The sequence below is a fragment of the Mesocricetus auratus genome, unplaced genomic scaffold (assembly GCF_017639785.1).
Source record: "Mesocricetus auratus isolate SY011 unplaced genomic scaffold, BCM_Maur_2.0 Super-Scaffold_100006, whole genome shotgun sequence".
Classification (NCBI taxonomy): Eukaryota; Metazoa; Chordata; class Mammalia; order Rodentia; family Cricetidae; genus Mesocricetus; species Mesocricetus auratus.
In genome coordinates, this window is record NW_024429190.1 from 46,001,611 (window position 1) to 46,024,646 (window position 23,036).

Genomic DNA, 23,036 nt, shown 5'->3' on the forward strand with positions numbered 1-23,036 from the left:
AGGTGGGGGTTAACAACGTTTGAAACAATATGAACAGTTTTGCATATGCAGGAAATTCTCCCATACATGCAAAATGTGTCTACAAATCTACTTTCTCACTGACTGTGTATAGTGGAGACCAATGTCCTTGCTTGTGGCCTGATAGTCCCTTTATGTGTAAACATTAAAAAATGTTCAGGTGGGTAAGGCTCTTCCCCAGTAATCCTGAAGGGGAAAAGAACACATTCCAGCAGATGTGTCTGTGCTCAAACCTAAGTGTGCACTCTTAGCTTCAGTGTGGAACCATTCCCATTATTTTGTAATGAATCATCTAAGTCCATTTTCCAGATAGCCAGTCAGGTTTGCCTCATGCATGACCAAAATCATCACTGTGCCAGAACTAAACAGGATGAAACCAAGGACAGCCAGCTCGATCCTAACAGTGTCTGACAAATGCTGGAACGTCGATGGAAAAGCCCCGCAGGAATTATGCTGCATGAGACTCATGAAAGACACTCGTCATCATTTTCCACGTCCACTTTTATCTCTCTGACATAGCAGTTGTCAGCACCAGCCTGGTCTACAAAGCATGTTCCAGTTTACACTAAGAAACCCTGGCTCCAAATTCACAGAGATCACTTGCCTCTGTCTCTCGGGTGCTGGAATTAAAGGCGGACACCATCACGTCCGGTTTCAGTAGTGGTAGCTTGAAGAAAAGCAAACAGGACAACGATTTAGAGAATAATAAAGGTCTCTCTCATGCTTAAGCCAAGACCCGAACGACCCTGATATGGGAATAGTTGCAACAGGCGAATAGTGTTCAGGCATCTTTCTCTCTGGGACCAGGTTGTTTCAAAATTGCTCCATGTTCGTGTACACGCAGTATCACGAACATGTAATAAATTGAATTTCACAGACGCCTCTAATTTTGTTATACCACGGTCGAGGATCTGAGGTTGAGTGATGAGCAGCAAGGCGACCGCGGTGTTGGACAGCGCGCTGCGGAGGGTTCCAAGGGCACCGGGGACAGAAGCTCACACCCTGCCTTCTCCTCCCACGTCCCACCCCGCGGAGTCGGACAGCGTTTCGGGAGACTGTTTAATCCCTCAAACAACGCGACACGGACTTCCAGACCCCGATCCCAGGGCGGAAAGCACACTGTAGAGGACTGGGTCTCCGCCGCTGGCCGCTTCGCCCCGCCCCGCCCCCCCCAGCTCGGCGTATTCCGTCACTTCCGCCGTCGCGTCACACCGTCACGACTTCCGGGTCGCCGAGGCCGCCTCCGGCGGCGCACACAGTCGTGTCCGCTGGGGTCCGGTCTATGGAGTCAGTTGGCGCGGCCGGCGACTCGGAGGCAGGAGGCGGTGTCCGAGTGGGGGCCTCTGCCCCGCTAGGATGTTTCCGGGCTTGGCCGCCGCCGTCGCGGCGCACAGGTGCAGCTGGGCGACGCTGTGCAGGCTCGGTGGCGGCCGGGCAGTGGCCCGCGGCTGCAGCCAGGGTGAGTGACCGGCGGAGGCCGCTCCTGGCCTCGGCAGTTGACCAGCTTGCCCTTCCCCAGTCCAGAGCCTGCCGGTCTCGCACGCCTCCCACCCCCCCACGGGTGTCCCCGCGAGCATCGGCTGCAGAGCCCCCGCGGGGGCCAGCGGACGTGGGGACACCCCGAGGCGGACCACCAGACCGGAGGGCTTGTCGCGAATCGCCGTGACCCACGGTGACCCCAACAGACCGTGGGGCATGGCGGATCCCAGCAACTTGGAGGGTTCCCTGAGTTCGCCGCCGCCGTTTTACCTGCCTCTTAGGTTGAGTGAGACACTCCTGCGCTGTTGTTGCAAAGAGTGTTTACAGAAACGTCTCCCGAACATTCAGGCTTTAAAAACTTTTGAGTGGAAGTCAAAAGCTGTCGCCTTTCAGGCTTTTGAGTGGTAAAAGCGGTAACAGGTGCCTGTGCTGTGCAAATAAGGCAGAATATATTCGTATCTTATTTGTAGTAAATATAAAAGATGGCTCCCAAGATTGCAAATGAATTTATTGCAATAACCCTTTTTTTTTTTTTAGGGTTTTTGTTAGTGGCAGAAAACTGTAGCTATGGAGTTTTCCCATATTGCCAATATGCCCGATTGTCTTTAGAATAGAATGAATCGTTTGCTTATATGCTCTGTTCTGAAACCTCAAGTAAAATTGGGGATGTTACACTGAAATTCATATAGTGGCTCTTGTCCAGATTGCCCCTTCAGTGTTGGTCACAGTGAAGTAGTGTACTCTATGGAGCTGTCACCAGGCCCAAGATGTTATGCTCTGCCTCATCTGTGCAACACAGATAATAATTACCTGTCTCATCCATATAAAGATGGCTTGTCAAAGTTCGTTAGGCAGGATGTTTACTACTACAAACAGTTTGAATGTTTTTACGCTTAAAACCCTATAGATTAAAAGTGTCACCTTTGTGGAAGTTTTGTCACAGTATTTGAGAGAGCAGTCATAACTGTGTTTAAATTTAATGATCATTTGGAAAAAGTGCTATTTCAGTTGGATGCATACTGCCAGGAAAACCATTTGAAGCTCAGATGATTTTCTTTCAGAAGAATTAAAGCTTAGCTTCTGCTTCTAGAATGCTTGCTTGTCTAGTTAAGGCTTCTAAAGGATAAACAGAGGAGGCCAGACATGGCGGTGCGGGTGTGTAGTCCCAGCAGGGGCAGGAAGATCTCTGTTCGAAGCCAGCCTGGTCTACAGAGTGAGTTCCAGGACATCCAAGCCTACACAGAGAAACCCTGTCTTGAAAAACTAAACAAAACAACAGAAAAGAATAGTGGAGGAAACTACTGACTGATACAAATACTTAAAGTTGAGAACCCTCTGAAGGCAAAGAAAAAAGCCTATTAAAGAGCTGAGCCACATAATGTAGTTTTGCATTGTTTAGTAGCCATATTTTTTGAAAAATTATTTACTTTTATTTTGTGTGCATCGATGTTTTGCCTACACATATGTCTGTGAGAGTGCCAGATCCCCCAGGGACTGGAATTACAGACAGTTGTGAGCTGCCATGTGGGTGCTGGGAATTGAACCTGGGTCCTCTGGAAGAGCAGCCAGTGCTCTTAACTCCTGAGCCATCCCTCCAACTCCTGTTAGCCACATTTTAAAAGTAAAAATAGATTAATATACTTTACCTAGTATATAAAAATGTTCTGACATATAATTTTAAAAAATCAAGCTGTTTCCTGTTTTGCGTTGTCTTCAGAACCCAGTGTGTATTGCACACTTACAACCCATCACACTTTGGACTGACCATACTCAGTATGTCTATTGTATAGTATAGTTAGTATTTCTAGTTATAAAGAAGTTTGACAGACTACTGTACATAGCAATATCAAATTGGACAAAGGGAATAAATGGAAGTTTAATAGCATGTAGAAGTGCAGAATTGTTCTGCAGACATTAAGAAGTGTGGCTATGTATGTTTAAAGGGTTTTACTGCTCACTGCCTGTCTTGCATTGGCTAAGTTTTCTCTTTCTTCGTCTAAATATTTTAGTGTATGTGTCAGTATATGCACATGTATGTGTGGGTATGTGTGCTTGTGTGTACATGGAAGCCAACAGAAGGCATTGAATCACTTAGAGCTTGGATTACTAGCATTTGCAGTACTTAGCTGCTGAGCCATTTCTTCAGCCCCTTAAGATTTTCTTACTAAGGATACAATAACTTTATGGGAGATGCAGGAACTCTCTTGTACTGATTTGCAGCAGAACTGAACATTATTTTAGGAGGTAGTTGTTCTCTCTATAAAAGGAACTTTAAGAGATTTGTGCCTTTGACCTAACAATTGTACTTAAAATGATTTATGTTAAACAAATACATATTGAGAGGTGTATTTCGGTTCATTACTATACTAATAAATTGGAAATGTATTTATAGTTACAGTATTTATATTATGTTAGATGCTTTTATTGATATTACTCCCACCCCATCTTTTTGAAACAGGGTCTCAACATTTAGCCTAGGCTGACCTGGGACTTTTGATCTTCCTGTCTCTGTCCCCTGTCTTGGGACTGCAGACTGTTTCTACTTTTCTTACACCCGCTGAAGTCATTAAGCAAGACCGTAGAGATGTAATCCAAGATGTTGTGCAGGGAGTGGTCAATATGTGCCCTTATTGCCTTCTTTAAAAAAAAGAAAAAGCAGGGGTGGGGTGGTGGGGCTTTCCAGACCTTGTGTTCAAACCCTATCAGTCCTACTCTCCTGGGCTGGGCGACTCCGTCTTGCTCACGCCTTTGCTTGCTAGAGTGTAGGCAGGGCTTCCCTGTCCTGTTGGCTACCAGAAAGGATACAAGTAAACTGGGCCTACTGGGTGTTACTGTTCCACAGACGGTCACAAATTGTGACAGTGCTGTTAATAAGATCTGTTGATAATAGTTAATAAATTGACTATTTTAAAGTTCTCATGTGTCTGAGTGTTTTGCCTGCATGTTTGTCTGTGCATTATATGTGTGTAGTGCTCCTGGAAGCCACAAGAGGGTATTGATTACATCCACTGGAACTGGAATTTTAGATTGTTAGCTGCTGTGTGAATACTGGGTATTGAACCCGGGTCCTCTAGAAGTTGTCTTAACCACTGTGCCATCTGTTTTGTCTCCAATAAGATCTTAATGAAGCTCCAGATAGGTTACTGATATTTTAGTTTCTTCTTTTTTTATTTTTTTATTTTTTATTTATTTATTTTTTGGTTTTTCGAGACAGGGTTTCTCTGTGGCTTTGGAGGCTGTCCTGGAGCTCACTTTGTAGACCAGGCTAGCCTCGAACTCACAGAGATCCGCCTGCCTCTGCCTCCCGAGTGCTGGGATTAAAGGCGTGTGCCACCAACGCCCGGCTAGTTTCTTCTTTTTTTTTATTTTTATTTTACACTGCTTCTGTTTGTTTGAGTTGGGGGTCTCTCTGCATAGCTCTGGATGTTCTGGAACTCACTATGTAGTCCAGACTGAAACTCACAGAGATCCTCCTGTCTCTGCCTTTACAAGTGCTGGGATTAAAGGTGTATACCACCATGCCTGCTATCAAGTACATTTTTAATGATTGAAACCATATTGAGTTAGTCTTCCCTTTTCATACAACATTGTAAGATGGGAATTTTTTATTAAGAATATCTAAAGAGCCAGGTGTGGTAGGTAGCACATGCCTTTAGTCCCAGCACTTTGGCAGATCTCTGTCAGTTTGAGGATAGCTAGGGCTGTTACACAGAGAAGCTCTGTCTCAGGAAAAAACAAACAAACAAACCCACAAAACCCTCATGCGTTTGATTCTGTGTGTGTGTGAGGCCAGAGGACAGCCTTGGTTGTCTTTCTTCGGTTACCATCCACCTTAGTTTTGTTGTTGTTTGTTTGCTTGTTTATTTTAGAGACAATGACCGAGTGAGTCCTGGGGATCGTCTTAGATCGCCTCTCTAGCCGATGTCCGGCTTTTTATGTGTGTCCTGGTGATTGAAGTCAGGTTTCCATGCTGAGAAGACAAGCACTTCATTGATTAAATGTCAGCTAGTCCAACTGCTTAGTTTTTAAAAAGTTACTTTTTATGTGTGTGCTTGTTTTGCCTACGTGTATGTCTGTGTAATTACTGCATGTGTACCTCATTCCTAAGGATGCCAGAGAAGGGTGTTGGATACTCTGGGTCTGGGGTTACAGTTGATTTTGAGCTACCATGTAGGTACTGGGAATTGAACCCAGATCCTTTGTAAGAAAAGCTAATCTTAATCATTGAGCCATCTCCCCAGCCATGCAATTATTAGTTTTAAACATTGCTTTGTAATTTGGAAGGAAGAAACTCCAAATTACAGTCTCTTAGGTAAGGAGACTGATATGTAGAAGACACACTACACTCCACTCAAGCCCTAAAATTAGCTAGAAACGAACCCCAACTACAAGATGGCCTTTTGTTAGTTTTTATTGCAGGTGTTACATATAATAGACTGCATTGTCAATTTGCAGGGAAGAAAATAGGCTTTTTAAAAAAAATTATTCTTAGTCTCAAAGTGAAAGCCAAAGTAAGTAAGTAAGTAGATGACAAACTAGACTGGAGACAGCAAGCAGTGAACTAATAGGAGCTACAGGAGCTGTAACAGTAAGAAAAGCAAAGACTTGTAAGTAGGCCCCTTTTGTTGTGACTAACCCTGTAAGATCCCAGGAGTCCTACAACTTAGATGAAAACAGCCCTTAGGTGTACAGCAACGAGAAAGCCCTGTTCAGGTAGAACAGCACACGCCAAACTAAAGACCAGTGTTCTATGTATAACTCATTTTAGATGTCACCTTGAAGAAAGGGCGTTAAGATTGGGAATAAGTTTTACTATATTTTTGCCAGCTTGAATTAATGTATTCAGCAATTCATCCCATAATGATTGATTGTATTTTCTGCTGCCGTGCTAGGTTTTACATTGATTTTATTGAGTCAGGTGTGGACCTGTGTAGTTTTACCCTATAAGCAGTTTTCAGTTGTGTATTATTGCTAGAGATATACAGGAAGCTGTTAATTAGTACCTGGTATTTTATTGAAATTAAAATTTAAGGATGTTTCCAAACAACTAGCAAGGGGGCCCTCCAAGATAACTATAGATGCACAGATTAAGATACACGGGTGCAGGCGGGGTAGACGTCTCACTACAAATAACACTGTGTTAGAAGGATTTGAAGCGACCTCTACTGGCCATTGATAAGACCATTTGAGCATTACTTAGGTCAGTGATTGGAAGATACAGCAATTCACATTAAAATCTGGAATTGTAGTGAAATGTGCAAGCTTAAAGCATGCCACCTCTGCAGCATGTTAGGCAGTGCACGTTCTATTTTGGGAATTGGTTCATAAAGGGAAGAAGTAAGCACTGAGCCGGACTTAAACTGTACTACTTACTTCGTAACCACAGAGTAGGCATTTTCTCTGTGTGAAGATATTCTGACTGAATGGAGAAGTAATAAAATTGAAATGATACGATTAAGACCACCTAATGAATAAATGTATCTAGCATTGAATAGCAGTAGACATTGTCATAAATAAAAGGACAACTAGATATTAGGTGAGGTTTTTTTTTCTTTTACTGTGCTGGTCAGGGCCCAGCAAAGTATAGTCTCAACCCAAAATAACCAGCCCGCAAAGAGGCTTCATTGCCGCTTCCAAGGCATCCTACACATGCAGCTGAAGCCAGAAGAAGCTGTCACTAACACGACTTATAGGACATAGGATAGGTTAAACACCACCATGTGAATTCAATCAGTAAAGCCCAGACTGGAAAACTACCAGGGCAGAAATTCAGACAAACAACTTAGTTTATTCAATATTTAAAGAATGCAAATTAGAAAAAAAGACATTGTATAGCTTTAAAAATGGTTAAAAGAGATCTCAGGTACAGTGTGGGTCTGTTCACACAGAAATGAAAAAACTCATGTTTGTGACAACTGGTCAAGACTTTTTTAGAGAATTATTTATTGCTGTTGTGTGGCTGTGTCTGATGTGTATTTGGAGGTATAAGAGCACACATGTCGTGGCACACTTGTGGAGATCAAAAGACAACACACTGGAGATAGAAGAGCCTCAGAGCTGGAGGTTACAAACATTTGACCCTAAATAAGCTTAGACAATTTGTTTTTGTTTGTTTGGTTTTTGTTTTTGTTTTGTTTTGTTTTGTTTTGTTTTTACGAGACAGGGTTTCTCTGTATTGTTTTGGAGGCTATCGGTCCAGCAATTTGTTGTTTTAATGTATTTGAGTTTTTTTTTTTTTTAAGGAAAACACAAATTATCACAGGCAAATTTGACTTTGTTAGTTCTGAAATTTATTTTCGAATTCTCAGTCAGCAGGAAGGTGAACTAGATCCCAGGGGGACAGGCTGGCCTTTGACTCTCGGAGATCTACCTGCCTGCCTCCCCAAGTGTCAGGACAAAGGGCATTCCCTGCTCTTATGTGCCCCTAATTCCCCTTCCTGTTTCCTGAGTCTTGTATTTTGCCAGATGTGTTTGGTAGGTTACATGTCTCAGTGTGCAGGAATCCTCTACCGTTACTTTCCTCACTTGGCTTTTAGAAATAGATTCATAAAACCAAAACCACCGTTGGACTCACAGCAGTTTGCCAAGTAGACAAAAGAATACATTGACATCAAGGAGTTCCCACCAAAACCATTGTTTTGGAAATTCATTTTTAGCAGTTAGACATTGTACCCTCCACCGCCATGGTGCTGAGGATGGAAGGTCAGGTCCCATCTGTGATCTGTGTCCTCCACCGTGTCAGCTTCTCAGTGCCCACTGGGTTATCTCTGGTGACATGGCTGGCTCCATGTAAGACCTTAGAAATTACAGACCGTATCTAAATAGCTGGAATTCTGAGTGTACACAGTAATACGTGAAAGAAAAGGTCAGGAGAGTAGAGGTTCATTTTTTGTCACTTGAGGCAATTGTGGTGTCCCCTTAAAGCCACTGTCAACCAAGATGCAGCAGCTCCAGTGCTGTGTGTCTCCTGCTCTTCCCTCAGTTACAATTCTCATGTACGGGGCAGTCACCAAATGGTGACATGACCACCCTCTCCCTCAGCCAGAGTCTGCTATTCTATATATTATGCCAGTTTCTTTTTAAGTGCAGCCAGCATACATAATAAGAGAGTATCTGTTCTGTACAGATTACCACCTTTTGGAATAATTGAATATGAGTGAAGTTTCCTATCACTATAAATTAGGAAAAAGTTGAAATATTTGATTCTTAATTACTAAGGAAATGCCTCAAGTCAAGCATCTGGTTTGTTAACTATGCTTAAGAGTTGTTTTGAAATTAAAGTGATTTTTTTTTCCTGTTAGGATGGAAGAATTTAATGACATTTGGAAGCTTCACATACATGGTTCCCAATGGTCACCCACATGTTTGTACTCTAAATAGAGTCAAGTTGTACTCTACAGATGTCCACAAAGGAGGGCAGGGATCACAAGCTCCAAGAGCTGAAAAACTCCCAACACCTAAGGAAGCAGGTATGTGTAAACTTTCGAGAAGCTTTCCAAGATTCCCTCTAGATTGGAAGAGTGTAAAATTATTTGTAAAACTGTCTGAATTGATGTGGGTGTGTGTAGGAGGGTGCCAGCAAACAAGAATGTTCCAAGGTGGAAGGTGAGGACCAACTCTTGAGGTTATCTTGACTTCCACACAACATTCACCTGTAGTCAGTCTCTCTGTCTCTCTGTCTCTCTGTCTCTCTCTCTCTCTCTCCAGTTTATTTGCATAAAGTTTGTAAGCTTTGTTTACTCTGCTACATATGTGGTTCTTTTTTTTCATTCCTAATGGTGTTTCCTGTTTTAAATTTGCTAGGGCTTTATGTTTTATTGTTTTGTCACAAAATTTGGTTTCTGATTATGGCATGATGTTTGTTGTTCAGATTTTGGTTCATCTGAATAGTTTTTTTAAGTCCTTCATTGTTATTGCTATTCTTGGTTGTCAACTTGACTGTATCTAGAATTAACTAAAATCCAAATGGCTGGGCAAGCGTCTGAGGGTTTTTGGGGGGGTTGTTTTTGTTTTTTTTCATAATTAAATCATTTGCAGTGGGGAGACCCACTTTTTTTTTTTTTTTTTTGGTTTTTATGAGACAGGGTTTCTCTGTATTGTTTTGGAGGCTGTCGGTCCAGCCCAGCCTCGAACTCACAGAGATCCACCTGCCTCTGCCTCCCGAGTGCTGGGATTAAAGGCGTGCGCCACCAACGGCCAGCGAGACCCACTTCTAATCAGAATCTTTGATGTGGAAAGATGCACCGTGTGTGTGTGTGTGTGTGTGTGTGTGTGTGTGTGTGTGTGTGTGTGTGTGTGTGTATTGGTTTTTTTGAGACAGGGTTTTTCTGTATAGCCCTGGCTGTCCTGGAACTCACTCTGTAGACCAGGTTGGTTCAAACTTGGATATCTACCTGCCTCTGTCTTCCAAGTGCTGGAATTAAAGGCATGTGCCACCACTGCGCAGCAGATGGAGGATCACATTTTGAGGTGGGAAGATTCACCTTTAATCTGGACCACACCTTCTGCTGGCAGCCTATGTAAAGGACATGGAAGAAGGAAGCAAGTCCATCCCTTCACTGGCATTATAGCATACTTCTTTGGGATTCAGAAGACCAGTTCATACAACCAGCCTTGAGGACTACTACTAGATTCTTAGGCCTTCCATTGGTAGATAGCCATTGTAGGACTAGTGGGACCACAGTCTGTAAGACATTCTAGTAAATCGTCTGACCGCCACATACCTGTCATAACACATTTGTGTACACTCACATATATGCATACACACACACACACACAAAATTAATTGATTGATTGAATTTTTTTAAAGATTTATTTATTTGTTTATTATGAATACAACATCCTGCCTCCATGTATGCCTGCAAGTCAGGAGAGGGCACCAGATCTCATTACGGATGGTTGTGAGCCACCATGTGGTTGCTGGGAATTGAACTCAGGACCTCTGGAAGAACAGTCAGTGCTCTTAACCTCCGAGCCATCTCTCCAGCCCAATTGATTGAATTTTTAAAGAGTTGGCTATTACTGGTTGAAGGAATAAAAATATGAGTCTCTGAGTTCCAGAATCCAGCATACTTATTAAAACACAGTAAAGGAAAAATGGTTGATGAGATGACATAATGCGGGGCAAAATATATAGTGGTTTTCTTAGGTAAACATTAACTCAGAAAAGAATATCGAATGTTGTTCCACTATACATTGGCATCCATTAGTTGTTTTGTTTTCTTTCCTCTGAGGATTGTAATAAAAGTTTGAGTTTAATTGTCTTATAGTAGGAATACATTTGTTTATTGACAGTTTTATTTTAGGCTCTTTTTCAAGATTTGCCTAGGCCAAATTAGACCTTGTTAGCTACCAGATAGATACCAAGTAATTGCTTGATTGAAAGATAATTTATATACTTAAGACTTTGAGATTGACTTTTGAATAATTCAAATCACACAGTGAAGTCAGGAGCAGCTCATTAAGGAGCAGAGGCTTGCTAAGACATCCTTAAATTTTTAAGGAGCATTCAGATGGTTTGAATTTTAGTAAAATTAGTTTTAATCTTACTAATGACAGCAGATGTGTGGCAAACAGCCAGACTTTGAGCTTAAAACAAATGTCTAGAGGTATTCATGGATAGCGTATGATTATTTGTGAAAATTATGAAGATTCTTAACCAGCAAATAATATGAGTTTATTAAGATGGGTGTGTTTTGTAAAATAAGTATTCATGCATGTGTTTGATCCATTTACTAACCTTGTTCGTGCTTCATAACATTATATATATATAGTAACATCTAGACAGTTCATAATGAGAACATTCACAAGTTTCTATCTGAGAGCAACTTATTTTATGTGCTTTGATTAAATGATCATTGTGGGGGTAAAGTAGTGTTTCTGAAGGTTTTCACAGATTTTAGTTTAGACAGAATTGTTACAGTCTGAGACTAGCCTGTACTATACCAGATCAAATGCTGTCTCAGACAGAACAAAACAAAACAGAATGAAGCTCCAGCTTTTATTTCATAGGCATTTAAGAGAGAGAAGACAGGAAAGTAATGTCATTTATAGAGATCATGGAGGGCTGAGGAAATTAATCCTTGGATAAAGTGCTTCCCATCAAATGTGAGGACTGGAGTGCACATCTCCAGAACCCACATAAAGATAGATGCAGTAGAGCATCTGTGATCCCAGCATGCTTGCAGCAAAATGGGAAGCGGAGATGGGAGAGTCCCAGCTCACAGGCCTGGAGCAGGTAGTAGGTCTGGTGCATGTAGTAGCAAACAGCAAGAGGGTGGAAGTTATCCTCTGACTTCCACATGGTGCATGTCTGTTCTTGTGCCTACTGTCACATTACAGTGTGCACATACACCACACACACTTTTTTCTTTCTTTTTTTTTTAAAGAGGGAATAGTCTTCAGAATTTGAGAAAAACAAGATTCCTCAATTACAAGTAGACTCTTAGCCAGTTGGTAATTTTGGCACATATGTTAATTGCAGCACATAGGAGACAGAGGTAGGATCTCTGTGAGTTCACAGGCAGCCTGGTCAACATAGTAAGTTCCAGGACATCCAGATCTACATAGTGAGTCTGCCTAAAAAAAAAAAAAAAAAAGCCAGAAAAATCCAATACAAGAAGTTGGTCATTCCTTGGACCACCAGTTCCCAAAGAGTGACATGGAAACTTCTTATTAATTATAGATACTTGCTTAGGCTTCTTCCCAACTAGCTCTTATAACTTCAGTTAACCTATTTATATTAATCTACATTCTGCCATTTAGCTCCTTACCTCTTCTTCTTACTTACAGACTCCTTCTTCATCTACTGACTTAATCCTGCATGTCTCAGGTGCTTTCTGATTTTCTCTCTTCCTGGAAGTCCCACTCTACTCTCCTGCCTAGCTATTGGCCATTCAGCTCTTTACTAAACCAATCAGAAGGTGCTTTAGGCAGAGACACATCCATCCTCACAGCGATAAAAAGATTATATCCTAAAACATTTCCACCTTTTGTCTAAATAAAATGGAAAGGTTTTAACTCAAACACAGTAAAACTATATGCAATAAGAAAAATTATCAGGTATGAATTACATTCACAATGTGCAGTCCATTTGTATTTGGCAAATTTGAAGAAAAAACTCTATTCTTTATTGTTTTATACCTAAACCACTTTCTATATAACTTATTACCAGCCTAAAAGTATCTTTTTAGATTTAAAAACATTTTCTTAGATAGCTTAAGCTTTTATGTCTCCAAACCTTATAAACTTTACATCTCTTTTTTTGTAAGTTTCTTTTCTGAATTTGGTAACAAAGAAAACAGTATAACTATCTAGTGTTCAATCCCCATCATAGACCTGAGAAGGATTTCTACCTGAGTAAACAAGAAGTGCAGAAAAAGCAAATTCCAAAACTATAGAAATGACAGAGAGAGATGGCTGCCTGAACAGTTCTCCATGGTTCCTCTGCAACTTTGGGGCATCCATCTTCAGCCTACAAGCCTAGAATATCTAATAGACTGTTCTGTTAGCAGGAATTTTGAAGGACCCTGCTACCTTGTCTTTGCAAAGTTTGGTAGTCACCTTCTTTTGCATCCTGCTTGTCCAATCTGGACAGCATACTGTCAACAGTTAAGGCAAGGGTAGTTTCTTGTCCAGTGGCTAATTTTGCTACAATGGAAGCAAACTCCATATGAGGTTCTTTGATTCCCATCATCATCTCTGAAGTAGATTGGTGCTGCTAGGAGTAGACATATTTCACTGTCATGAAAAGCCTTGTGTTATTAAAACATCTTAAATGACATATTCTGCAGGTCTATGAAGTGTTTGGAGACCACCTATCTATGTAAATTATATCTGTTTTACCTTGACAGGCCTAACATGACTGACTACAAGTTTGATTGTTATAGATAACTAAATACTAACCCACATCCTTAATTATTCTAAATAGTTTGTAATAATAGCTTTCAAGGACTATAACTTTGCATTTTAAAATGAGTTGTATAGGTACAAACCTGAAACAAGAACAGAAACTGCATATATATATGTAGTAAGTTAAAACAAAAATAACCTTAAATTTGCATCAGTATACAAAACTCCATACCAGTGTAAATGAGACTAAAAGTTACTTTTTAGTTTAAAAATAGATTCAGCAATGTACCCTTTTATCCTATCCTTCCTATATCCCCCCTTTTTTCTTTTCAGAAAGAGATCCCTGAATCTTAACCTCCTTTGATTAGTTTCTTCCCTGACCATGACCAGTCACAACTTGCAACCAACCCCCCATAAACAATGACAAACACCCATGACCAATAACCATCCATCCCACCTCTTGGGGATGTGGGCATTGTGTTCTTAAAATTACTTCCTATTATCTGGGGGCAGCAGCATCTTTAGTGGACCCTGAGAAAATTGGGATAATGGTCAAATCCTGGGAACGTTAACTGTATTATTTTTTGTTCAGTCTCTGTGTAGTGTGAAAGTGCAGAGTTTATATGAAGTCCTGGCTAGAGTAGCCTATGAGGCTGGACAATCTCAGCTAGCAGCTTTGAAGTTGTCTGGATGTAGCGTTTAAGGAAACTGCAACAGAGGCATTGTGTGAGGTTGGGTCACCTGGACTACTTGTCTTCATTGGTGTCTCATCTTTTTTTTTTTTCTGAAAACACACAAACTTCTTTGTATAAAGGTAACATACATATCTGTATTAACAGAACTATGAAATGTATGGCATGCACAAGTCAGTTCAAGATTTTCTGTTTGAGCAGGTAAAAGACATCTGCCAATTTTATTAGTCTGTTTGGTTTGCAAAACCAAGCTGTAATATAAATCTCCATCCATGCCATATAAAAGGATGGCATGTTTAAGTCATGAGGATTTATCATGTCTCATCCAGTCTCACAACTGATCCCATGTAGAGGGATCATCATATACGTCACCTGTCTTGTAGTTTTTCTTGGTCTCTTTCTTCTTGTTTGCAGCTACAATTTTCAAGTCTCACCCTCTCCTTCCTGTGTGTCTCTCTCTCCATATTCCCAGCTCCTCTGGTCAGCTGGTTGCTGACTCTGCCCCCTGAACCAAGGTTGATTTTATAATTTAACACAAACTCGGGGTTCATAGTGTGATCGAATATCCCACAAGTATATTTGGAGTACCATTTAGTAGGATAAGAAAGAGACTCCATTGAGACATCTAGAAAAACCAGATTGGAAAACCAAACCAAGCAACAATTCATCCTAGAGCTGCCCAACAGAGAAACCAGAACCCGTGTGTCTAGTTGTTGCTCATTTGAAATAAACATTTTATATCAACTGTATGCAGAAAACCAAGGCTCCTTGGGACTGATACCTTTGAAATCACGAGAGGAAAACTGAACCTTATTCAGCAATTTCATGCTGATTTTAAGGTGAAAATAAGCTCATTACTGTGCATAAAGGTGGATGTTACAAACCAGCCCACACAGAATTAAAGAAGAACATTGTTAAATTAGACATTTCTGTTATTTGAAAAATAAACTCAGGGAAATCAGGGTATGATAGGAAAAACAGTGAACAGCAAGAAATGGATAAATTGTGTTGATAAAGTTAAGCATTAATAATAGAAATAGCCCATGTTCTTTTGGTATTTAATATTAAAACTTTAATCTAGAATGGTATGTAAGATTTTTCTTGTTGTAGAGGAGAGTAGAGATACCAACTGACTTTGCTGATGGCTAAAAGATTTACAGGAAATATTCTATGTGTGCTAAATTAGAGAATAGAAATACAAGTTTATAAATTCCAAATCAGCAGTTGGAAGGTGGGATGGGAGGAACATATGGAAAATTGATCGACTCTAACAGATGGCAGGAAATGTGAAATACAAAATTAAAGCCAAGAAAAAAGGACAGCAACCTGGGAGCAAATACCACAATCAAATGGTTGCATTTAATGCTGCGGCGTATCATTTATAAATGCGTGCATGTTGCTAAGAGGTGGAAACACAGGCTTCCTTTGTACTCTGGTCCTCTCTCTCTGTCATCTGCTCCAGGACTTGTTCTTTTGTTTATCTTCTAGCTGTACCAGCAGTTTCCCTTCCTTGATTCTGTTCTGCCTCAGCCTTTGCTGAAAACCCACACGGTGTTCTGTCTCTGTGCTCGCCTCTTGCATTGCCGCATCATTTTTCCACAAGAGGTTCCCATGGCTTTCATGTCACGTGGCATTCACTGTGAGCCCTTTCTGTTTGCCCCAATGTTAACTACACAGATGCCTGCTTTTGAATCGGATATTGTTGTAAACAAGAAGGTAGTGTAGGAAAACGATTAACAGCACATTACACCAATACAAATGTCTTAGGTGTCAATCTGACTTTCCATGTCTAAATATTAGCTGTTGTGCAGTTACAGGACCCCTTTGCCTGCTTCCTCATAAAAAGGAAATAGTTGTGTGACATTGGAGAACATTATAACCTCTCTCTGCTTCAGTTTCTTCGTAATAATACCTATGCCAAAGTGATTTTGTGGGAACTAAATATAGGAGTCCGCATAAGTACATTGGCTAATACACAGCACCAGTTGAATGCTGAGTAGATATTGTCTACAATTGAGCAATGGTTTAAATATGGAATTCTCTTATTGAATGAAGTCAGAAGTTTTAATAAAGAAAAGTGTTTTAAGGGTGAATGAGGTTTTTATTGCAAAATGTATTTTACATTTATGTATTTATATTTATATCTTTATATACATATATTAAATATGTTTGATATATTTATACATTGTAATATTAAAGTTAGAAAATAAAATTATAATCTTGGAATTTACTAATCAGCCTAAGAACTTCTCCTTGATAACACCCAGCTCTGATTTGCATTTGCCATGTGTGTTCAAGTCATTATCTTGAATTTTTTGCTTTAGTACCTTGGTTTTTAAAAAAGCTAGATGATAAGATTGTTTCTAATTTAAATTTAAAAATTAGTTTTAAAAAGGCTAGATGAGGAATTGCTCGCGATTCGGCTCATGGTTAAGAGCACGTGCTGCCCTTGTGGAGGACTCAGATTCAGCATCAGCACCATCAGGTGGCTTCATAGCCTTAATTTCAGTTCCAGGGGACCAGGTGCCCTTCTGGATTCCACAGGCTCCTGCATGCATGTAGCGGTCATGGACTCATGAAAGCATACACATCTCACATAATAAATAAGTAAATAAAGCTTGCAAAAGGGAAGTGAAGGGAATAGTTTAGCATACTGAGTATTCTAAATTACTTAGTTTAGTCTGGTTTTGAACTTCGTTGTGGCAGCTTTCCATGTATTCTTTGAGTTTTTGTGTTTTCACTAAGGTTTTTTTGTTGTTGTTAGATTTATCTGGATTATTGGTGTATTTGTGTGGTTTGGTGATTTTCAAGGTGATAATATAGCATATACTGTAAGGTGTTTGTTGTGTGAGTTAAAGAAGTTGATACAACAAAAATGTTGGGCCCACAGTGGAGACTTAAAGAAAGATAGCCATTATTATGTTTGTCACCACTGCATACAAAATGACCAACAGTTTGTTCTTTTGCTGGTGGGCCTTTTGTTGTTTGTAGTTTTAAAACAGAACAGAGTGTTATTGTGAATACCACATTCCTCTCCTCTGATGCCCTGGTGCAAGGATATTTTTTTTTCCTCTATTGACCTGGAAGAATTTACTGGGTCATAGTTTTGAAGGTACTTGTGCCTGTTCCCATCAGTAGCCTTCTGCACCATTTTTTTTAAAGATTTATTTATTTATTATGTAGACACTGTTCTGCTTGCATATATCGCTGCACACCAGAAAAGGGCACCAGATATCATTACAAATGGTTGTGAGCCACCATGTGGTTTCTGGGACTTGAACTCAGGACCTCTGGAAGAGCAGCCAATGCTCTTAACCTCTGAGCCATCTTTCCAGCCCTCCTTCTGGACCTTTACCAGATTGGGTTTTGTGATTTTTTCATTTTCACTAGCATAACAGTTATAAAATGGAATTGTTTGGATTCACTTAATGAAATAATCACTTTTTCATATATCTAATGGTAGTGCATAATTGTTTTTCTATGCATGTTTGTTCTAATGCTTATTTTAATGAACTTTTTCTTATTGGTCTGGAGGAGGTTTTAAAGTAGTCTTAATACTAGTCCTTGTGACTCTAGTTGGAAATAATTTTTTCCTATTTGAAGCTTTTCCTTCCTTTGTAAAAGATTTATTGTTTTACCAGGTGGTGGTTGCACACGCCTTTAATCCGAGCACTCGGGAGGCAGAGGCAAGCGGATCTCTGAGTTCGAGGCCGGGCTAGACCGACGCCTCCAAAACAATACAGAGAAACCCTGTCTCGTAAAACCAAAAAAAAAAAAAAAAAAAGAAAGAAAAGATTTATTGTTTTATTTGTGTGTATGTATGTACAGGTGCTTGTGGGGGGGCCAGAGGAGGTGTATTTGTGTGGTTTGGTGATTTTCAAGGTGATAATATAGCACATCCTGGCATTATACTGGCGCTACAGGCAGTTGTGAGCCACCCACCCTGTCCTGGGCACCAAACTCTGAAGAGCAGCAGCCAGTCCTCTTAACTGCTGAGCCATCTCTCCAGCCCCACCCCCACAGGATCTTTTGTTGAATAGATTTTGAGTTTTAATTTACTGATTTTTCCCTTTATGTTGTTTATATCCTGCTTACAAACTTTCTTGTTGGGCTGGTGGTATGCTCCTGTAATTTCCTCATTCAAGAGGCTGAGGCAGGAACATTGTGGATTTGAGCCCATTCTGGGCTCTGTAGTGAGATCCTGCTTCATATAAAGAAAAGAGATCTTTATCATAACAGTAGTCTGTATGTCTACAGCAGGGAATTGTAAGGCACTGGTATTTGAATTTGTATTTATGAGTATTTCTTTTGCTTATAGTGGGAGGGACATTCCAGTTTCTTTTTATCTTTTACCTTTATTAGTGGCTTTTAGGGGTTTGAATGGAGCTACAGTTGTCTAATATGACTTAATAGACATCTTATCTTTATTGATTGTTGTCTCTAAAGTAATGGAAGGATTCTTTGTACCTTTGTTTTCCTATTTTAAATGTACCTGCACTTTCACTATTAGACAGAGTATGTCATAGGTTTGTTTTACCTTTTAAAACAACTCGTTTTGTCAGTTTTCTGAAAGGCTTAGCTGTGTGTGTGTGAATGCTGAGCTTTATTTAATTCTTGAAATGATTCCATGCCTTTCCTCCTGTAGTTTATTAGTGAAGGGATAAATGGCTTTTTATGAAGTTTGACACTCATGTTTTATAGAATGAATTAAAATAGTTTGTGATATTATGATCAGTGTTATATATTGCTTGATTAGATTAATAAGTTACAGTTTTGTTGGAAAACTTCAATGTAAACTTGTTTTAATAAACTTTACAGCAGAAAACATAGGCGCAGAACTCAAAGCCCCACTTAAGCAAGATCCTCTCCAAGTAAGAGGTAAATATATATTATTTGATGTTTTAGTATGTGGGTACATAAACATACAAAATTTATGTGGAGGTCTTTAACGTTATTCTAAGAATGTACTTATGGTTTGCTTTTATTTTAAATAGATTGGCCATAAATTTTTATTCTTTTATATGCTACTTGATGTTGAAGTTTATCTTGCATTTGTTGACAAATAACTTAAAAGTGTAAGGAACCAAACTTTATTATTTTTAGAATTTTGATTATTTTTAGAAAAGCAGTGTTATTAAAGAACAAGAGGCCAGTACCTTCAGCTATAGTTTGCTTAAATTCAGGTGAAGTTTGACTATCAATTCATGAAGTCAATAGGTCTGTGTGATGCGGTGTTGGACAAAACACGCTCAGTTTTGGTTCTCACACTTCCTAGCTGTCTAATAGAAGGTGACCTAACCCTCTGACATTCAGCTTACTTCTATAAGATGATAAAAAATAAACACATGCAGATAGTTAAGCAATCAAGAGGCATCAACATTTAGACTGTGTTCATGTGACTTTACTGTGATTGCAGACTGTCAGAGGTCCCAACACACAGACACACAGACACACACACACACACACACACACACACACATACACACACACACACACACACAATAGTGCTGGAATAGCAGTGACCACTGCAACCATCCACAATCTGAACTGGGATAGACCAAAGGAATTACTAGCTATTTTGAAGGATTTTTTTTTTTAAAGAATGAATCCTTTTAAGGAGAGATGTAATTTTCCTTTCATCTCATACCCAGAATTTTAGTTTTAGAGACCTGAAATGCAGGCAAAAAGTTATCGGGATGCCTTCATATACTTCATATACTTTTGGTTTTTAGACTTCATTCATGAAATGTTTTTAGCAAAATGTATTGTGCATTTTAGTGCTGATGTATTATTGTTTTCAGAGGATCTTTTTTTCTCCACAGAAGTGAGTCATTTTAGACTTAATTTTGCACTTTCAATTTGGAAGTAAAATAGAAAACTGGGATTGAGAGACCAATGTCTGATCTGGAGTGAGTAGGTGACAGTTAACACAGAACACAAACTGTTGTTGTCTTAATCTTGTTCAGATGTTTGCTTAAGTTATTTATGTTATGAGACAGAAAGTCTTATTCTATATGTTTTACTTTTTATGTTGTTTTTGTGTTTTTTGTTTGTTTGTTTTTTGAGACAGAGTTTCTCTGTGTAACAGTCCTGGCTGTCCGGGAACTTGCTTTGTAGACCAGACTAGCCTTGAACTCACAGAGATCTGCTTGCCTTTGCCTCTCTCTGCTGGGACTAAAGGCATGTGCTCTTACCACCCAGCTTATATGCTTTTTTTAACACACAAACTATAATCTGTACCAAATTAGTATCATAGTTTTATGTCTGGCAGTTTGATACCCAACAGTTAGTAGTTTTGTAGAAGGCAATATTTTCCTATAATTTGTAAACTTCTTGTAATTTTTGACTGTAGTTTCTTAGTTCTCTTCAGCCTTGTGTGAAATTATCAAGTGGCCTTAAGTTATTTTTAACAAGAAATGTTGCTTAATGACCCAGAAAACACAAATGATTATATATAAGGGAATCGAAACATTTTATAAAAGTTCCTATTCTATAGTCAGTATCCCTTATTACTTTCTGGTTTGATTTGTTATGAATGCTGGTTTCACTCCACAGTTTATAAAACACTGAATTATCCTGTAATTTTTGTTGAAACTTCATTTGCACATAGACCCAAAACAACTTAAATTGTTTTAATGCTTTAGATAGAACAGTACTGAAACAAGGTGTTGGTATTTTAGCATCAATTAGAGATGAGTTATAGAGATAGACACTAGATTTATGATCCATCCTAGTTTTCTATACTGGAGGAGACATTTCTTTTTCCTTAGTACCATCTTATACATCAGGAAAATGTCTGTGGAACTCAACAAGTATTCACTTTCCATTCCAGTAGGGCTTTCAATGTGTGCACTTACATGTTTCTTTGTTTCTGGTTTAGTCAAAGCAGTCCTTAAGAAAAGGGAGTATGGATCAAAATACACTAAGAATAATTTCATCACTGGAGTAAGAGCAATAAATGAGTTCTGTCTTAAATCCAGGTACAGTAATTTCTTTCAATGTAGTACTCTGTGCAAATAATATAGCCCTTTACCTTTTTATTAATTTTCAAAATTAGCATGAAGATAATAGTTCATTGCTATCACAGAATTTCTACAAGACCACTAGTGATTAACTATAAAATAACTTTAATAGTGACTTGATGGACATATAAACCTTTCAGAATTAGAGAGAAAGAAAGTGATTACATATGTAACTTGTGGAAATTTAATTAATTGTGCTTGTGTGTATATGTGGGTGCATATGCTCTGGTGCATATGTGGCGGTTAGAGGAAAACTTGTTGGAGTTGGTTCTCTCCTACCATGTGGGTCTGAGGGACCCAACTCAGGCCATTAGGCTTGCTAGCAAAGGCCTTTACCTGCTGAGCCATCTTGCTAGCACTTAAACTCTTAAAAGAAGAACGATACTTGTATATATTCTGATTTTGACATATTTTAAAAGTGCCAGTGGTTATGCCCATAGTACAAGTATCAGTGAGGGAGTCTCCCAACCAAGTAGTGATCAGGTCTGACTCTACCAAGTTTCTAATGGGACCCTGTGCATTCAGGGTTATATGTATGGGAGTGGAATCTATGTAGTTTGGTGTTCTTCTTCAGTAATTATCTTTTTTATTGTCTCCAGACTACTTTTTTGTATTAAAAATGCCATCTTTACACTGATGTTTAGAAACTTTACAGAGCCTATCTTTCAAGATGGGGGTCACTGTAGTTGATTACTGTCCTTAACATATGAGCCATAGGTGTCATCTGAATAATTTCTACACATTTATTTCTCCAGTGATTTAGAACAACTTCGAAAAATCAGACGACGAAGTCCCCACAATGATACTGAGTCCTTTACTGTATTCTTGAGGTCAGATGTGGAAGCAAAGTAAGAGTGTAATTCCTTCGCAGCAGAGTGCATGCTGGGCTTGGGGTTATAAAAACATTTAAACAGAATCTTCCAAGTGGCAAGTTTCTAAAACGATGCTTTCTTTTTTATCCTCAATTTGTTCTTACATATACTAGTTAAGTAAATGTGTCCTCACTTATAAGCACATTTGCAGATGTGTTTATTTGAATTCCTTAGTTGTGACTCAGGTTTAAGTGCTTTTTTGGGGGGCGGGGTCTGAGAAAACCTTATGCTTTTTTTTTTAAATAAGCTTCTTATATAGTTACAGTTCATGTATATTTAAGTACAATTATAATAAAGTAATTTAAAGTGCTTCTTGGTGGTGACCTTGTGTGTGTATGTATACACAGAGCTTTGGAAGTTTGGGGAAGCCTTGAAGCTCTTGCCAGGGAGAAAAAATTGCGTAAAGAAGCAGAAATAGAATACAGAGAACGTAAGTATTTCTAATTTAAGGCTGGATGTTTTGCAAAGTAACATGTAGGTGAGAACTGTCCCCTGATAGCTAGGTAGTCTCTAGTGCTTGCACTTTGTAGTTTGACTCTCGCTTCAGCAAGTACCAGTTTTTACTGTGGGAATTATTTTTAAAACAGAATCTGTCTGGTTTTTTCTTGATAGCTTTCTAAGCTGATAAGAGAAAGTGAAGAAACACTTTGCAGTTTCTGGTGAACAATACTAGAAATACTTTGGATCTGATTTCAAGATTACCGTTATGAAAGTGGTAGTTAGTACTTTGTTATAAAAGTATTGATTCAACCACCTCATTCATTCATTCATTCAGCAAATATTTATTAAAGTCCAACATGCGTAAGAAAGTGTCTTTCAACTACAGACACAAGTAAGACTAAGAGAACTGAGTTCAGTGGTTAGAGTTTCGGTTTGGGGCACTGTAAGATTTGTTTTTGCAAGATTGGAATTACATAAATGTATTTATTGATGCCAAAAGTATTGTTTGTATTTAGGACTCAAAAATGCAGTTTTGTTGGGCGGTGGCGGTGCATGCCTTTAACCCCAGCACTCGGGAGGCAGAGGCAGGTGGATCTCTGTGAGTTTGAGGCCAGCCTGGTCTACAGAACTACTCAGAGAAACCCTGTCTTGGGAAAAAAAAA

General features: G+C 39.3%; 1 protein-coding gene and 1 long non-coding RNA gene across 2 annotated transcripts in view; one reads left to right on the top strand and one right to left on the bottom strand.

Annotated features, from left to right (window-relative positions):
- Positions 1-504: 504 nt before the first annotated feature.
- LOC121140831 lies at positions 505-1,162 on the bottom strand. The gene is made up of 2 exons (XR_005877760.1): positions 917-1,162; positions 505-685 (listed from the first exon to the last, which is right to left on the bottom strand). It is a non-coding gene; the product is annotated as an uncharacterized LOC121140831 (long non-coding RNA).
- A 66-nt stretch (positions 1,163-1,228) lies between these two features.
- The window catches only part of Slc30a9 (solute carrier family 30 member 9), a 55,032-nt gene continuing 33,224 nt past the window's right edge, over positions 1,229-23,036 (top strand). Inside the window, exons 1-6 of the mRNA XM_005074357.4 lie at positions 1,229-1,477; positions 8,799-8,966; positions 18,858-18,917; positions 20,920-21,019; positions 21,817-21,909; positions 22,281-22,363. Of these exons, the coding sequence (XP_005074414.1) occupies positions 1,375-1,477; positions 8,799-8,966; positions 18,858-18,917; positions 20,920-21,019; positions 21,817-21,909; positions 22,281-22,363 (607 nt within the window). The 5' untranslated portion in view covers positions 1,229-1,374. The remainder of the gene's footprint in view (positions 1,478-8,798; positions 8,967-18,857; positions 18,918-20,919; positions 21,020-21,816; positions 21,910-22,280; positions 22,364-23,036) is intronic.